Source organism: Orbicella faveolata, unplaced genomic scaffold (assembly GCF_042242905.1).
Source record: "Orbicella faveolata isolate gen_17 unplaced genomic scaffold, um_ofav_v1 contig_34, whole genome shotgun sequence".
Lineage (NCBI taxonomy): Eukaryota > Metazoa > Cnidaria > Anthozoa > Scleractinia > Merulinidae > Orbicella > Orbicella faveolata.
This window is the reverse complement of record NW_028301563.1, coordinates 27672501-27687607: the sequence shown is the minus strand read 5'-3', so window position 1 is coordinate 27687607 and position 15107 is coordinate 27672501. Positions and strand designations below refer to the sequence as shown.

General features: G+C 37.0%; 1 protein-coding gene and 1 long non-coding RNA gene across 4 annotated transcripts in view; both read left to right on the top strand.

The window, feature by feature from the left end:
- The first annotated feature begins 1237 nt into the window (after nt 1–1237).
- On the top strand, nt 1238–3270 carry LOC149105580 (uncharacterized). Its single transcript, XR_016201169.1, has 2 exons — nt 1238–2046; nt 2644–3270. It is a non-coding gene; the product is annotated as an uncharacterized LOC149105580 (long non-coding RNA).
- A 2731-nt stretch (nt 3271–6001) lies between these two features.
- The window catches only part of LOC110055440 (protein argonaute-2-like), a 36010-nt gene continuing 26904 nt past the window's right edge, over nt 6002–15107 (top strand). Inside the window, exons 1-3 of one of the 3 annotated variants that reach the window (XM_089270641.1) lie at nt 6003–6383; nt 6475–6768; nt 10286–10561. In XM_089270641.1, coding sequence (XP_089126767.1) covers nt 6750–6768; nt 10286–10561 — 295 coding nt within the window. In that variant the 5' untranslated portion in view covers nt 6003–6383; nt 6475–6749. Of the gene's footprint in view, nt 6769–10285; nt 10562–15107 lie in introns of all 3 variants that reach the window. The other 2 variants (XM_089270642.1, XM_089270643.1) reach the window with 2 other exon arrangements.

Below are 15107 nucleotides of genomic sequence, written 5' to 3'. Positions count from 1 at the left end.
TCCAGAGCATCGGGTATCGGTCAGCGCTGTCCAAAAACTCTTGGGCCTTGGGCCCTAGGGACAAGATTGGAAACTGGCAATGCTTAGTATTCCCAAATTTTGAGCAACCCAATACCCAAATCCCTAATTTTTCGGGATACCCAAAACACTGAAAGCGTAAAATATCGCACACTGGGGCAAGTTAATTCCTACGCAGTTTTGCGCAAAAACGATATATCATCTTCCTTCTTTGGGGGATACGAACAAGACAAAACTCAAGGGGATGGAAAAAGACAGGAGGAAAAAGACAAAAATATCTTTTCCACGCAGGCGGAGCTCTAGGACTTGAGCGCGCGAGCTCGACAAAAAAACCTTGCAGGAAAGGAAAAAAAAAAGAATAAATATAGTAGTAATAATAATAATAATAACAAACAAATAATAATAATAACAAACAAATCAACCTTTTTCCCAGTTCTCTTCCTTCATCGTTAAGAGATCTGGGAATGAATGGTTCAAAGTCACGTGACCTGAATGGTTTCCAGTCAGTACTACGCACTCCCAAGACGAAATAGGCCCTTTGCAGCTAAGCCATCACGTGACCTATTTTTCATAATGGCAGAAATGGAAAAAGCATGTCGAAAATATCAAAATGGCCAAGTTTGAGGCCCCCATCATTAAAGGAGATTTTATGACGGTCCGAATTTGTAAAAGAATAAGAAGATTTGTATGGAAAAAGTTGATGGAGAGCAAGACCTTGCTCTCCAGCAACATTTTACATACAAATCCTGTAAATTTTCCGAAAATTGAAACTGTCGTATAAACTTACTCTTTAATTCCTGGGGCCTCAAACTTGGTCATATGCGTATTTTCGATGCGCTCTTTCCATTTCTGTCAGTCTTTATTATAGCCCATATTATAAAATTTTTCTAGGAAAAATTTTGGTCACGTGACCCCAGCTGCAAAGGGCCTGTTTTACGTTTTTTGTTTTGTTCACGTAAGACGTCATAAAATGTGACATCTCGCAGCTACTTACATGACGTAAATTCAAAGTTTCATGTCAACTTTCAGTTCGTGCATCTTTCTTTCTTTCTTTCTTTCTGATATCACTATAGATGAAACAATTTCGTATCTGTAAAATCAAAGTGAATGCAAAATGCCGCAAAAGTTCGTAACGAATCGCAATCTCGTTCCCAGAGCCTTCGTTACCCTTGTCCAGCGGTCGTTTTCCCGTTCCGCTGGACAAGGGTTACGAAGACAGGTCTCAAAAACCGCTGATTGGCTGGGGACTTTTTTTAAGGACGCGTGCGCAGAACGTTGACCGCTGACTTACTGCGGGGATTGGAAGCGCGATCGAGTGGCCATTGAACGGTAGTTTGTGTGAACTGCGCTTGATTGTGCTCTTTTCACCACAAGTTGGTGCTTTTTCCTTGGCCAGTTTGTCAGTATACTTGCACTTTTATCAATGGTTATTTATGAAGAAAGACTGGGTTGTCGAGGATGAGCATAAAATCAATGGATTGCAGTTGATGTTTGCCGACAACGACGATGTTAGCCTGCGCTTAGAGGAGCACAGCAAATTCGGCGCGAAATTCTGCTACATCCTTGCATTGGTTTCTGTTTGGGATTTGTATATAATGGAAGGATCTCTGGTGGATTCGTTTCCTTTTAAATTCTACCCTGGTCCCAGAGGTTTTTCTTCATTTTTCTTTTCGCGAAGCGGCGAGAAATAAAAACCTCGTTTTTCTTTCTCGCCGCTTCGCGACTCGTGTTTTCACCACTTCGCGGCTCTCTCGTAGCTCTCTCGTGCGGAGAAAAATCAAGAAAAATCTCTGGGACCAGTGTATGTAAATTCACAAGCGCTCCGCAAATTTTGCTTGCTTTGATGTCATCAACCTTTTTCCTGTAATCGATCATCGAACTTGTCATCCCCTCGATTCTCTGACTCTCTATTTGAGCTTTCTTCTGGTTCATCGTCGTCTTCATCTCCACTGTTTTTGTTTTCTTCAAGCTGAGCTGTCATTGGCATACACCTCAGCTCATACAGTAAAAGTCAAGGATAAGAAATTGGTAAGCAGAATTCTGTATACATACAGTTAAGAAGGTCATTAATAACTTACATTGTACAACTTTCCAAAATAATAGTTCATTATATTATGTCCATTTCACAATACATGTTTGTGATGTTTCCACCTTCCAATAAAATTCCATACCAGTGGCCATAGCACCTGACCATGCAATGTCTTCATTACTTAAGAATTCGAAAATGGAAAAAACCAGGAGATTCTTAACCATAATTATTTTGACAATTTTTTTTGAAGTTTTTCTTGAGTTAATTTCAACAATTTACCACAGGTTGAATGATTCTGTTACAGTTTTGAGGCAATTTATTGCTTCTAAAGCCTCCTCTTTTGAAAATTTGATTTTCCTACACAGTTACAAAACTAGCTACCTTCTAAAATTAGAGTGAAGGATTTCAATCTTTTTCCCTGTGAAAACTTCAAGGTGGTTCTGAAAATTATGTGCCATACCTTAGCAGCACAAACCATTTCATGTCCTATGTCTTGCTAAATTCTTAAAGCACACTGCATATTTTACAAACATAGATTACTTTCATTCCTTAAAACTTTTTTCAGCATTTGACCAGTTGAACTCTTTGAATTGCAGAGGGAGATGTTGAAGGAAGTTTTGGCAGTGATAATTTCCTCTTTCAACGGATACAACACCAAGGAGATGCTGAACGTCAATAGCCCCTTGCCAAGGGCGGACTGTGCCACCCTCCATGGTCACGTGAACATTGCGGTGACTCTTAGTGATATCATCTCCCAAATCAACTACTTCCATTTTGTTGTGACTTTGTACATCCACAACTGCAGTGCACATATGCCAAGTGGTACTTGCTACGGAACTTGTGGACCAGATAGTGCTTGGCATGCAAAAAAATGTCTTCCTTGATGAAGAGCGTGAACTTTCTATTCTGCAAATTTTGGGTGAAACACTGTACATTTCTGCTCTCGGAGTATACAGTAACACTGAAACTTCTATCATAACTCTTATTGGTATTACCTCCTTGTATTAATGCAAAGTAGACTCATCTTCTGTCTACGATCATTGATTGGACAATAATTTTGTTATGATCCACAACAAATTTTTCTGTTCTCTAAGTTGGGCACAGAGTGGAAATACCAAAAAATTGCTGGCTCAGACTAACTAATTTAATTCCAGTTGATGATTATTAGCAATATGTGATCTCACGTTTATTGCCTCCCTTATTAAACAAATTTTGTTTTTGTACTCCTGTCTTCTTGTCTGTCGACCAAGGTCTTTTCATAGTTAAGTAATGGCTGTGGGTGGCGGCTGAACCCAAGAACCATGTACACATCAGTGAACTGTGACTGGCTCCTTTCATTTTGAGATTTGAGCCATTTGCCCTCTGGATTGGAGAGTTTTTCTAGCAGGCACACAAACACAAAAAGATGTTATGCCAGATGTCCCTGATAAAATGCAAAGTAAACATTTTGTCTCTGAACTACTGTAGATACATGTATTTTGCAAGTGACCAAACAGTCCAGCAGAATGCTGATCACAGAAAGCTTCCATTTCAGTCAGATCATAGAGGTGTTTACCATGCTTGTGTAGAGTGCTTCAGCTTGGTCAGTGCTCTGTGAAACTGTTGAACATGTTTGCCAAATTCTGGTTCTGCTACAAATGTTCACAACATTTTAAAGGAGCTCAGTCACGGTTTGCACATATTAAAAAATTTAGCCTCAATTTTTCAAATTCGTTGTTTGTAATCCATGTTAATCTGCTCCATCCTTAGCCATCCTTCTTCCTTTATGGTTTATCATTGTCTTTGGTGTTTTTCTATCTTATTAAACTGTTATTTTCAGGTTTCCTACCATTTAAAGGTAATTTTGTATGTGGCCAAAATAACTCAAAATACCGTGACTGAGCTCCTTTAATTTCTACCTGTATTAACAATTGAGTACACTGACTTGTTCAAGCTCCTCAACTACATTGTGTATGCTTTCATGTTGTAATCTGGCGACATTTAAGTTAGCATTCTGCTGAATGATTTAAAAGGTCTGATGTAATTATTTTGATGCTATACCTGTATACCTGTGGGGAAACGAGATTTGATAATGATTGGTATTTTTTCTTACAGACATTTTCATTGAATGATACATTTTTTCCTGACATTCAGATTCATGAAGTAATTTTTTTTTTTCACTTTAAATCCTAAATATTGTTTTTTGGGTTTTATATTCCAGCAATACTTGGATCACACATTGACCCAGGAGTGCTTTATAAATCTGGCTCTCTGTTTTTATTAAAAAATCAATAAGTTGAGTCTTTTAGGTTGAGTTGTGTCAACTAGTAAAGCATTTTCTGTATGTTAAACTTTTGGTACTGATGCTGGAAAGCCCTTTTTAGGGATGCTCTGTAAAGTAAACGCAGGTATTGTATGGTGCAAGATAATTTTTCTTTATTGCTTCAAAAACAAAAGAAACCATTACAATGCCCTGATCAGAAGCCAGTGAAGTGCTTATGCTACCAACCTTGCATCCTACTACAGTGTACGATTATTTTTAATTCTGAGAAGTAAGCTTGAATATAAGCTTATGTACCTACCTATTTCGGCGAAATATAATGTTTGCTGCAAACTATTCGCTTCTGTGCGTCTGCTTGAATTAACTTAAGCTTAAGTGTTTGTTGCAAATCCTCGGGTTTAAAGAAAGCTAAATCGCTGTGGTCCAGGCTCTCGAACACTGTAATGTTAGGGGTACTTTAGTCAACCTCCCTGATCAGGTGTCACCAGCGGAACTTTGCGGAAAGCAACAAGTTGTCTCGTTTAATATTTTTCCGTGAATTTTCATTTGGCCGAAAGAACAGAAAAAATACCCTCCCCTAATTCATTTCATCTGATCGAGTAATCCTTTTCTTTACCGCCTCGAAGGGCCCGTTGTCCCTTGGCGCATATTATTGATTTCCACAAAAAGTACAACAAGATCTAAGAGAAATCCAGTTGCTTGTTTTGAGTTAGGTAAGCTAAATTTTTCAAAGTGGATGCACCTTGAAATGGCGGGAAAAATTCGACAGCTAACCGTGACGCTGAGAAGAAAGACTACAACTCCATCTTGATATTCTAAACAAATCCTATTTTATTTCACATGAACAAAGAGAGGCGTGCAATACACTACAATAGAGCATTGATTAAATGATGGGAATTACAATCTTGATGGTATTTAACACGAAAGGAACGCCTAATGAGAAAACAACTTGTCTCTACTCACAGAGTCACTTTTTGCATCCGCTCGGACGAGGTCTTGCCGTCAGATTGCCATTAATCCAGCCATTATTCATCGTTAAAGAGCTTCACTGAGCTGCTCCTTTCGGTTTACAACCATATAATGCCTTTGGGAAGTGTTTTCTCAAAACCATGGAAACGAAAAAAAAGTCATTTTTGATATTTCCTTGCGGAAGAAACAACGATAACGTAGTCCAAATCTCAAGCTTAACAAACACTGGGCCGTCTTAACAAACGAGAAAATCAGAGTCCAGTTTCTCTTCCACCAGTAGCGAACGTTAACACAAGGGGGAACCAGGTAAGGGTGAATATTTTGTAGAAAATGACCGCCGATCTCACTAAACACAATGCCAAGGCAAACTAGAAACGTCGAAGGCGTAATTCAACCGATTATGGAAGTTTGAATAAATGTATGAGCAGCCTGATGAAAGGCTGAATTACGTGGCGAAATCTTATTCGTCGTCCGCCATTTTGAAACATTTGAAGGCGGGAACTGAGTGCGCATGCTCAGCGGTTTTTGAGACCTGTCGGTTACGAAACCTCTGTTCGTCCCCAGTACTACTCGTCATCAATCTCGTTCCCAGAGTCTTCGTTCCCCTTGACCAGCGGTTGGAAAGCGAGAGCTCTGGGAGCAACCATTTTGAAATAACCGAATTCTAATGATTCTGCCTATCCAGTTTCACTGCGCAGTCTGCATCCATGGCGCATGCCTGAAATGGTTGCTCCCAGAGCTCTCGTTTTCGGACCGCTGGTCAAGGGGAACGAAGACTCTGGGAACGAGATTGATTCGTCATTGGAGTAATGAGACTGCGCAGTTTGTTCCTTCTTTTGGCAGAAAAATTGCGGAGTCCCGGTAGGGTCAGGAAGGGATCTAGAAAAGAAGCCAGAAGGAGGTCCAGAAAGGGGTCTACGTTTTGTCTATAACTGAAGAGGGCAAGAAGGAAGTGTGATTCGTAATCGGCCAAAGATGACGAGGAAGAAAGAAGAAGAAAAACTTCCTTTACTTCTCTCCTCTTCCCCTCTCCCCTCCCCTTAGGAACGCTTGCTACTCAGTTACTCTCGTCGCTTGGAGCGTTGATGGAACTGTTTCGGATCAGTGGTAATGAATAATAACCTAAGGTTTTAGAATTTTGACTCAACCAGTGTCATAAGTAGTTTTACGGTGATTTTAAGTTTCATTGGTCTTCCAGTTTGCCAGTGAATCTCTTGATTCTCGGCTTGATTCAAAGTCTGCGACCGTCCGCCGGAATCTGAGAGCTGGGAAGTGCATCTACCACTCACCGCTATGTCGGCGACAGCGCGTAAGAAAGAGTAATTTTGTGTGCAATCTTTTACGCTGACATGCGAAGAAGGACAGCATTTTCTGTAAGATGATTCAGAAAGAGTCCACAAATAACGTTCAATTCGTTCACGTGACTTGAATGGAACTTCCACCTAACTGCATGTCCCAGTCGGTGATACAGACATGGAAAAAATTTCACGTGGTAAGTATATATCATTGTATAATGTTTGTTTGTTCGTGTGCTTTGGATTTGATTGCGGACATCTACGTGGGAAGAGCGGATCGAGTGATAAGCCAATGAAGGTAAGAGTAAGGATTAAAGTACTACTTTAAGTAAGATTTGTATATCTTGTCCCCATGTTCTGTAGCTCTTGTCAACGTATCCTAATTTAATTAGCTTAAGATTATGTAGCCAGGAACCTCGTTAATCTGGTCACCAATGGGCCACAAAAATCTGGCTGTATTAACAGGGTTGCCAAATTAAGACTGAATAAACCTGGCGTAGTCAATCAATAAAAATCAGTATCCGAAACCAATTGATTCAATTGATATTAATCGATATCAATTGCTGATTGCTATTGATTGATATCTGCAATCAGCAAATAACAATTGAACTCACAGAAAAATTTCTTTATCAATTACTATGGATTGGCAAAAATTGATAACAATCGATTGGAAAAAAATTGACAATAACCACCCAGACTATTCAAAGGTGGCTTTGTTATTGTACAAAATAATACCTGGAGCAACACAAGACAGACAGTCATCTTCAGCATTATATTTTATTTCAGTCTTCTGGGGTCTAAAGCAGATTCTTGGCAATCGTCCATTCATAGTTGTGTTAACACATGCATCCCGAAAATTGTTTCTTCTTTCACATGTCAATATTTACGGTAGCAAAGTGATTACTGCTATGCAACTATATTATATTTCCTTCTGGCCTACGTTGATATCTATTCTGGTATTTGTTTCCTAATGCAGATAATCAAAATCACTAGAACAAATGACTCTGTTGTTTATTTGCTTCATCTTACATAATACCAACACTACAATGAGACTGGAGGATGGTACACTGTTACTGCAGCCTGAACTTCTTTTGGTGGTTTAAACTGGCAAAGAAAGATGTAAAGCCCAAAATGTTTCTCTTAGTTGTTTCTGTTCTCATCATTTTGTTGATGATTATGAAAGATACACAAGCTGTGATAAAATGACTCTGATGAAACCATTACAGACAAATTTTGTCAAACATTTTATCAGTGTAACTTTGTAAAAGGGCAAAAATAATTTCCGTTAACAATCGATAACAGTCATTCGATGAATCAATCATTATCGATTACAATTGGCAATCGATAACAATTGAAGTCACAACTATTTTTTCTTCACTGATTTTCATCGATTGCTGTTGATATCAATTGATATCGATTATTGGTTTATTGATTGATTATGCCTGTAATAATTATAGATGGCCGCAATAATGAGGTGGCTGTATTAACAGGGTGGCTGTAAGGCAGTCAGTGTAAAGCGCAGACTGTGGACTGCAGACTTCAGGCTGCTGACCAGGGGTAAAATGCAGACTGCAGTTGGCAGTCTGCACTTTACACTGACTGGCTGTAAGCAGGGTTCCACTGCAATATTATTTAAGAATTATTCTGAGGTTTTTTTCATTTCTTTTTCACATGTAGGTAGGTGTCCTCTATAAGTATGGGTTATCCCTCAGTTAAAGCAATTAATTTTGAGACGTTAATGATTTAGAGTTAAAATTATTATTTAATGTGGTCAGTGTGAAACACAGATTGCAGACTGCAGACTGCGAATAGGGGAAAAATGCAGACTGAGGGTGAAATGCAGACTGTAGACTTTTTAACTAAAATGTGTTACCATTTCCATCATTGAGAGCTAACTGTAAACAAGCTAACAGGTGATTACAGAATTGTTTTTCAGGCTAAGCTTAGTGGTATTCACTGGCCAATCAGAGTGCAGACTTTTACTATGATTAGGCTGAACAACCCTGTTTATGGTCAGCAATCAATAATGGAAATAATACGATATGTATTTAAAATGACTACAGTCTGCACTCTGCATTTTATCCCCGGTCTGGAGTCTGCATTACAATTGTAACTCTTACTGTTATTTAATGTGGCTAAATGTAATTAAGGTAAAGTTTGACTCGAGCCAATGCTGGTCAGTGGCCTTTCAGGGCAACCATGCTCTGCACAGGGTCTCATATGGGGTTTTCCAATGGCTTACATGTTTTGCTTGCCGGCTGAGTAAGAACAAGCAGTTTGCCTCAAGTGCCATTCACACTTTAAGTGCGTTTTTGCTCCCTTCCCTCTCTCCCTAATTTGCTGGTGATGGTTAGTATATGTGGTGGTAAGTACTGTATCTCCACCGACTCTGTCAGTGTGGTAGTACCTGGTGGTTGCCACTCAGGGTTGCCATGGATACCTACAGCTGTATGTGCTCTGCTTGAGACTCGTATCTCGGCTCCACCATCCCTCAGGCACCTTACCCATTACCTTATCAATTGGTGATGAGTTTATAATACTGGTAAATCTTGTTTTACTTGCAAAACCTTGGCTACACTCATAACATATTGTAGCAAACTGGTCTACCTCCTGCCAGTTGGGGTTTTTAATATATTTCATTATTTTGCTGCAATATTTGTCTGAACAGCATGACCAGGGAGTTGACACTTATTTATAATTGACCTGTTACCACTGGGATGACATCATCAGTACATAGTTTTGCAAGTGAATAAGAGGTTACCCTACTTTTTACCCTTTGTACCTAGTTTTTCATTAATTTAAGCTGGTGCTGAACCTCTTTAGTGTTTTTTTTTAACTTGGAAGAAATGTCATAGAATACTTTTAAAAGTGCCTATGAAGTAAAAAATAATTGCTGCTTATTTGAAAGGCTTTTCAAAGCAAAGAAGAGTGGCATTTTCCTTTTTGGAATATCTTTTCTCGTTTTAGAGATATTTACATTTTTGTAAGGAAAGTGATGACGTCATAAGTGGTTCCACAACACTCAATCGAGAATAACTCTAGAAATATTAAAGCAGTATTCATTAAACTTGGCATCAGAAATGTACATCACAAAAGAGACATAATGACACCTGTTGTGCCATTGCCATGACAACAGTTATGCTGCTGGTTCTGTTTTAATTAAAACTAAAATTCCCAGATTTTATCTTAAACAAGGATCATCCACTCCAACCAATCTAATGGGGAGAGTTAAGACAATATGGGAACCATGTGTGTTCCGAGCAAGACCCTCTGTCCCACTTTAAAAGGTTGCAAACGGGGATATTTGGTTTTTCAGAGAAAGAGACTGGAGCCAAGAGTGTTGCCATGGCAACAGCATAGTAGGAGTCATTCTGTTTCTTTTGTGATGTACATTGCTGGTGCCAAGTTTGAAGAACACTGCTTTAATATTTTTAGAGTTTTAGATTGAGTGTTGTGCTGTTTTAGAGGAACCACCTATGACGTCATCACTTTCCTCATTTGCATAATGCAAAAACGTGAATATCTCTAAAATGAAAAAAGCTATTCCAAAAAGGAAAACGCAGTTCTTTTTTTATTTTAAAAATCCTTTCAAATAAGCAGGAAGTATTTTTTACTTCATAGGCACTTTCATATAGGAATCTATTATTAAAATTATTTTCTGAGTAACAACAACAACAACAACAGTTATCTGTAAACAATTATTTCTCTCTCTAGTTAAGGATGGCACACCCACAGATGAAGAATTAGAAGAATTGGGTGACAAAATTGTAGAAAACTGGAAAAAGCTTGGGCGCCGCCTAGATATCACTGATACAAAGCTCCTGGAAATAGCTCAAGCTCACGACCAACCGTCTGAAAAGGGATACTATATGTTGAAGCACTGGAAACAAGAAAAAGGTTCTGCTGCAACCTATGAAGCATTGTGTGGTGCTTTAAAACATAGACTTGTACACCGCCAAGACTTGGCTGAGCAGTTTTGTTACATTAATGGTAAATATCTGATTTTCTACTTTTATATAATAATTATTACTAAATGATGGGAATATAGCAGTCTAATGTTTAGTGTGATTGGACTCTAGATCAAGCAGTCTGTTATTTAGTGAATTTAACAACAGTTATTGTTTTAACTTTTTATTTATAATAATGTTTTTAGCTTGGTTTTCATCTGAGTGTCCCTGGTGAAAATCTTTCAAGGATCTTCAAGGATCCTTGAGGGTCTTCTTGAGGATCTTTGCAAGGATCTTCATCAAGATCTTTAAAGATCCTGGTTAAGATCTTTAAGGACCCTAAAGGATCTTCAAGGATCTTAAAACTTCTTGCCAGGATCTTCAAAGATCTTGCCAAGGATCTTGAAGGATCCTTAAGGATCCTCAAGGATCTTCAAAGTTCTTGACAAGATCTTTGCAAGATCTTCAAAGATCTCGGCAGTACCTTTTGAAGATCATCAAAGATCTTGCCAAGATCTTGAAGGATCTCTAAGGATCTTCAAAGTTCTTGTTAAGATCCTTCAAGATCTTTGAAAGATCTTCAGTTTTTTTCAAGATCTTTGAAGACTTTTGCAAGATCTTTAAAGATCTTTGCAAGAACTTTGAAGATCTTTGAAGATCCTTAAGGATCCTTCAAAATCTTGGCAAGAACTTTGAAGATCCTGGCAAGAATTTTGAAGATCCTTGAAGATCCTTAAAGACCCTTGGAAATCTTGACCAGGATCTTTGAGGATCTTGATAGGGAATTTTGCAAGATCCACAAAAACATTGGCAAGGATCTTGCTCAGATCTTCAGGGACCTTGTTAAGATCTTGCAATACCCTCAAAGATCTTTGTCCAACTTTTTCAGTTCCAATAATTACATGCATTAGTTTTTTATCAGATGTAGGGAGTCACAGAACATGTTTTTCAATATGATCACCAGATTTCGGGGACTGGCCCTTAGTAACAGTAACTGTTTTAACAAAGGCTATGTCCACATTGCTAACAAAAAAATGTTACTTGTAAACATAAATTTTATATGTGTAACAATTCTTACAAAATTGTTAAGAAGTTGACTGAAGCTAAATTCTCTTCATATTATTCAAGTTTTTCATAAGAGACACACATAACATTAGAAAAGAAGCCTTAAAAATGATTTTCCAGTCTGTACTGTGTAGTCTCAGCACCCTAATGTCTATGTGTCTCACTTGATGGAGTGCAAATGGATCTTATTCATTACAAACCATCTACCTTATCTTTGAGGCCTTTCAAGTTATTTTTCCAGCAGCTTCATTGATTTTTACAGCTGTGAAGCTGTTTCATCAAGTGATATGAGAAAGAACGAAGCATAAAGCTTCGTATCCATAATGGCGGTTGACATGAAACTTTGAATTTACTTCATGTAAGTAGTTGTGAAATGTTACATTTTGTGATGTCTCACATGACATAAAACAATACTTAACCAACTCTCGATGTACAGTACGGATTGGAAACCAATTTAACAAAATGAATAATGTCTATGCAACTTGATGAGAACATAGTATTAAAATAGCATGAATGAAACAAGTTGAATTTAATAAAAGACGTAGAAAATAGCCTTAAATTAATCATAAAAGAAGCATAAAATTGGGGTAAGTAGGAAAAAAAGCCTTGTAACATACAGTAGACCTAAGATAGCTTTAACATAGGCATGAAACAGGGAAAAAAATTTTTTAACATAGGTGCCCCACATTAAACCTATGTCTATTTTAAAACCAGTGACCAGAAAGATCATGAAAAAATGGGACAAAAGCAGGTTTAAAATAGCTGATAATAGGTGAATAAGTTTAGGAAAATAGTAAAAAAATAGCTACATGTATAAAATAGAGCACATGAGAGCCCCATTTGATCTAGTTTTCTAAACAACTGTGCCAGTGAGTCAAGATCTAGATTTTTATAGTATGCTGAGGCTAAGAGGATTCGTCCAATATGAAACCAAAATGTTCTTTAGAATCCCTTGGCATTTCTGAACAAATAGCGAGCACTCTCAGAGGGCTTCAACTGTGTGTGGACTTAAGTTTATGAGAGTTGACTCTGGAGTCGGAGTGCCAGAATTATTTTCTCAGTGTAAAAACATCAAAATTTATAGTATGCCCAAAGGTGAGAATTTCTTAAACTACAAAGTCAAAATAATACTTGAAATTGCTTGACATTTCTAAAGAAAGATCTACTATTCTACGAAGAAATGAATTAGTTTTGCAGTGGAAATTCTATCAATAATAATTTATCTAGGTATCTAATTTATCTAGGTATCTAGTGTTTTCAAAACACTTTCTGACAGCTGGGTATCTTAACACAGTGTATAAAAAACAGTGATATTAAAGTAGGAGGTAAATGACAATTTAAACAAAATAATACTGCACCAAAATTCAGTGACTCACCAACATTATCCTTCTATTAAGCCACTCTTAAAAGAATTATCACTAAGAATTTTGTCCAGTAGCCAAAGCTAAGGAGGAGACCACATCAGATTAAAGACCAGCTGGAACATCTTGTTTCTGTTCATAATTAATTTTATTTCCTAAATTTGAAGGGTTCTTTATGTGACGTACAGATTTAAGCTTACTGACATTTTTGAAGGTCTAGCTTCAAATTCAAAGTTTCGAACTGCAAGACTACAGTGCATTTCCTGTCAGGTCCAACAGAGTGGAACAGTACAGATTGTGATGGAAATAGTGAAATTATTATCACTCATGTTTGTGAATTGTTTTTCACTTAGCTTTTTAACCATGTAGTTCTGTTGCTGAATCTATTACTTCCACGCTTTTCTGCTTTAATAACCAGTGAATAACTAGAAGAGAAGCACACAGCAACATGTAATTAATATCAGCTAAATACATGTACGTTGACCTCTGAAGGCTTCATGTAAGCTAAAAGCAACTGCTCACAATAGAAACATGATTTCAGATCAACTTCTATGAGAAGCTTTAAATTGTTTTTGGTTAAGTTACAGATGTATGATTGTACAAGGAGGAAGACATTTCACAATTTCTGCAGCAAAATGCCAAGATCAAGTTTAGAGATAAATATCATTGCAGTGCTGATCATCAAAACGCCATTTAAAGTCTAAATTCAGAAGCCTTGTGATTCTTTATACTTACAATTTCTTTCAGGGCCAAAAGAACCAGATTTTGTTGCTTATAAACATCATTCCTGATGCATTTCTGTTTGAATAACCTTTGAAATTAACGCACTTCCTTCTCATAGCATTGTATCATGGGTCATAGGACTCGCTCCCAGGTTCCTATCAACATTCAAATCCAAGATGGCGTCTTGTACCTGTCGTGTTCAAATTCGGCTTTTTACTCTGTTTCAGTGACTTTAGAGGCCAGACACTGGCTTGAAATTATTAAGACACCATTTGCAGAAATCATTTGTCTTACAGAGTTGAAAAACTATCCACTTGTGAGAAGCATTAAGTTTTTAAACTTGATGAAGAGATGAAGCTTAAAGCTTAACCTTAAGATTAATTTTGGCATGCCATTGTCATCTCTTTCCCATTCAACCTTCTGTATTACTAAAGGTAAACTAACTGCTTTGTAATGTATGTTTCTAAAGGAAAACTGACTGTTAACATGAATAGTCAATTCGAGCTTCTTACATACTAGATTTTCACGATCAAACTTAAAATATTATTATTCTTGTTGGAACATTGCTCATGGAATTTGTAGATTAATTGTTGTAGTTTTGTTGCTGCCATAAAATCATGTTTTACAGTGTTACAATTTAGTGAATCTTGAATTGGCAAATAATACAGAATAAAATAAAATATTTTCTCACAAACATGTACTTTGCCATTTGTTAAGTACTATTTGTTTGCCTGGGATAAAATAAGATTAGAATAGACTATTTCTTACACAATTTGTAATGCAAAAGACATGGATAAAATCAACCTCAAAAGCTAGGGATAAAACAGTGTATTTTAAAGCTATTTTGTCATTAGTCAAAGTTGACTCAGATAAAACGGGATCTTCATAGCCTACATGTATCTTATGTCTATTTTGCAAAAGAGCAGTTCATCACCCTTGCTACCCAAAAAACATAGATAAAACAGTCTAATTTATCACTGTATTATAAAAGAACACTGGTGTAAGAATTGAACATATTATGATGGGATTAAATTAATCTATTTTATGTTATTAAAAAAATATTACAGAAATAAAATACCCCACTTTTTTCTATCTTGCTTAAAAGTAGATTTAAAATTACTGTAAAACACATAATACAAATAGAAATAGCAATAAAACAGGATTGTCTTTGTAAAGATAAACTGTAACAATAATTATTATAAATGGTTGTAACGTGTTGTTAATAATTATTATCAGCTGACGAGCTGATGTGCATGTACAGTCTTACATTGAACAAGGTTAAAGTCATACCTGTTGGAAAGTCTAACAAACTTTGAAAGATCCTTCAAGGAATCCTATTAAGATCTTAAAAAGATCCTCATCTAGGATCTTTAAGGATCCTAGCAAAGATTACCAAAGATCTTTGCAAGATCCTTCAAAAAATCCCTTAAAGAACTGTCA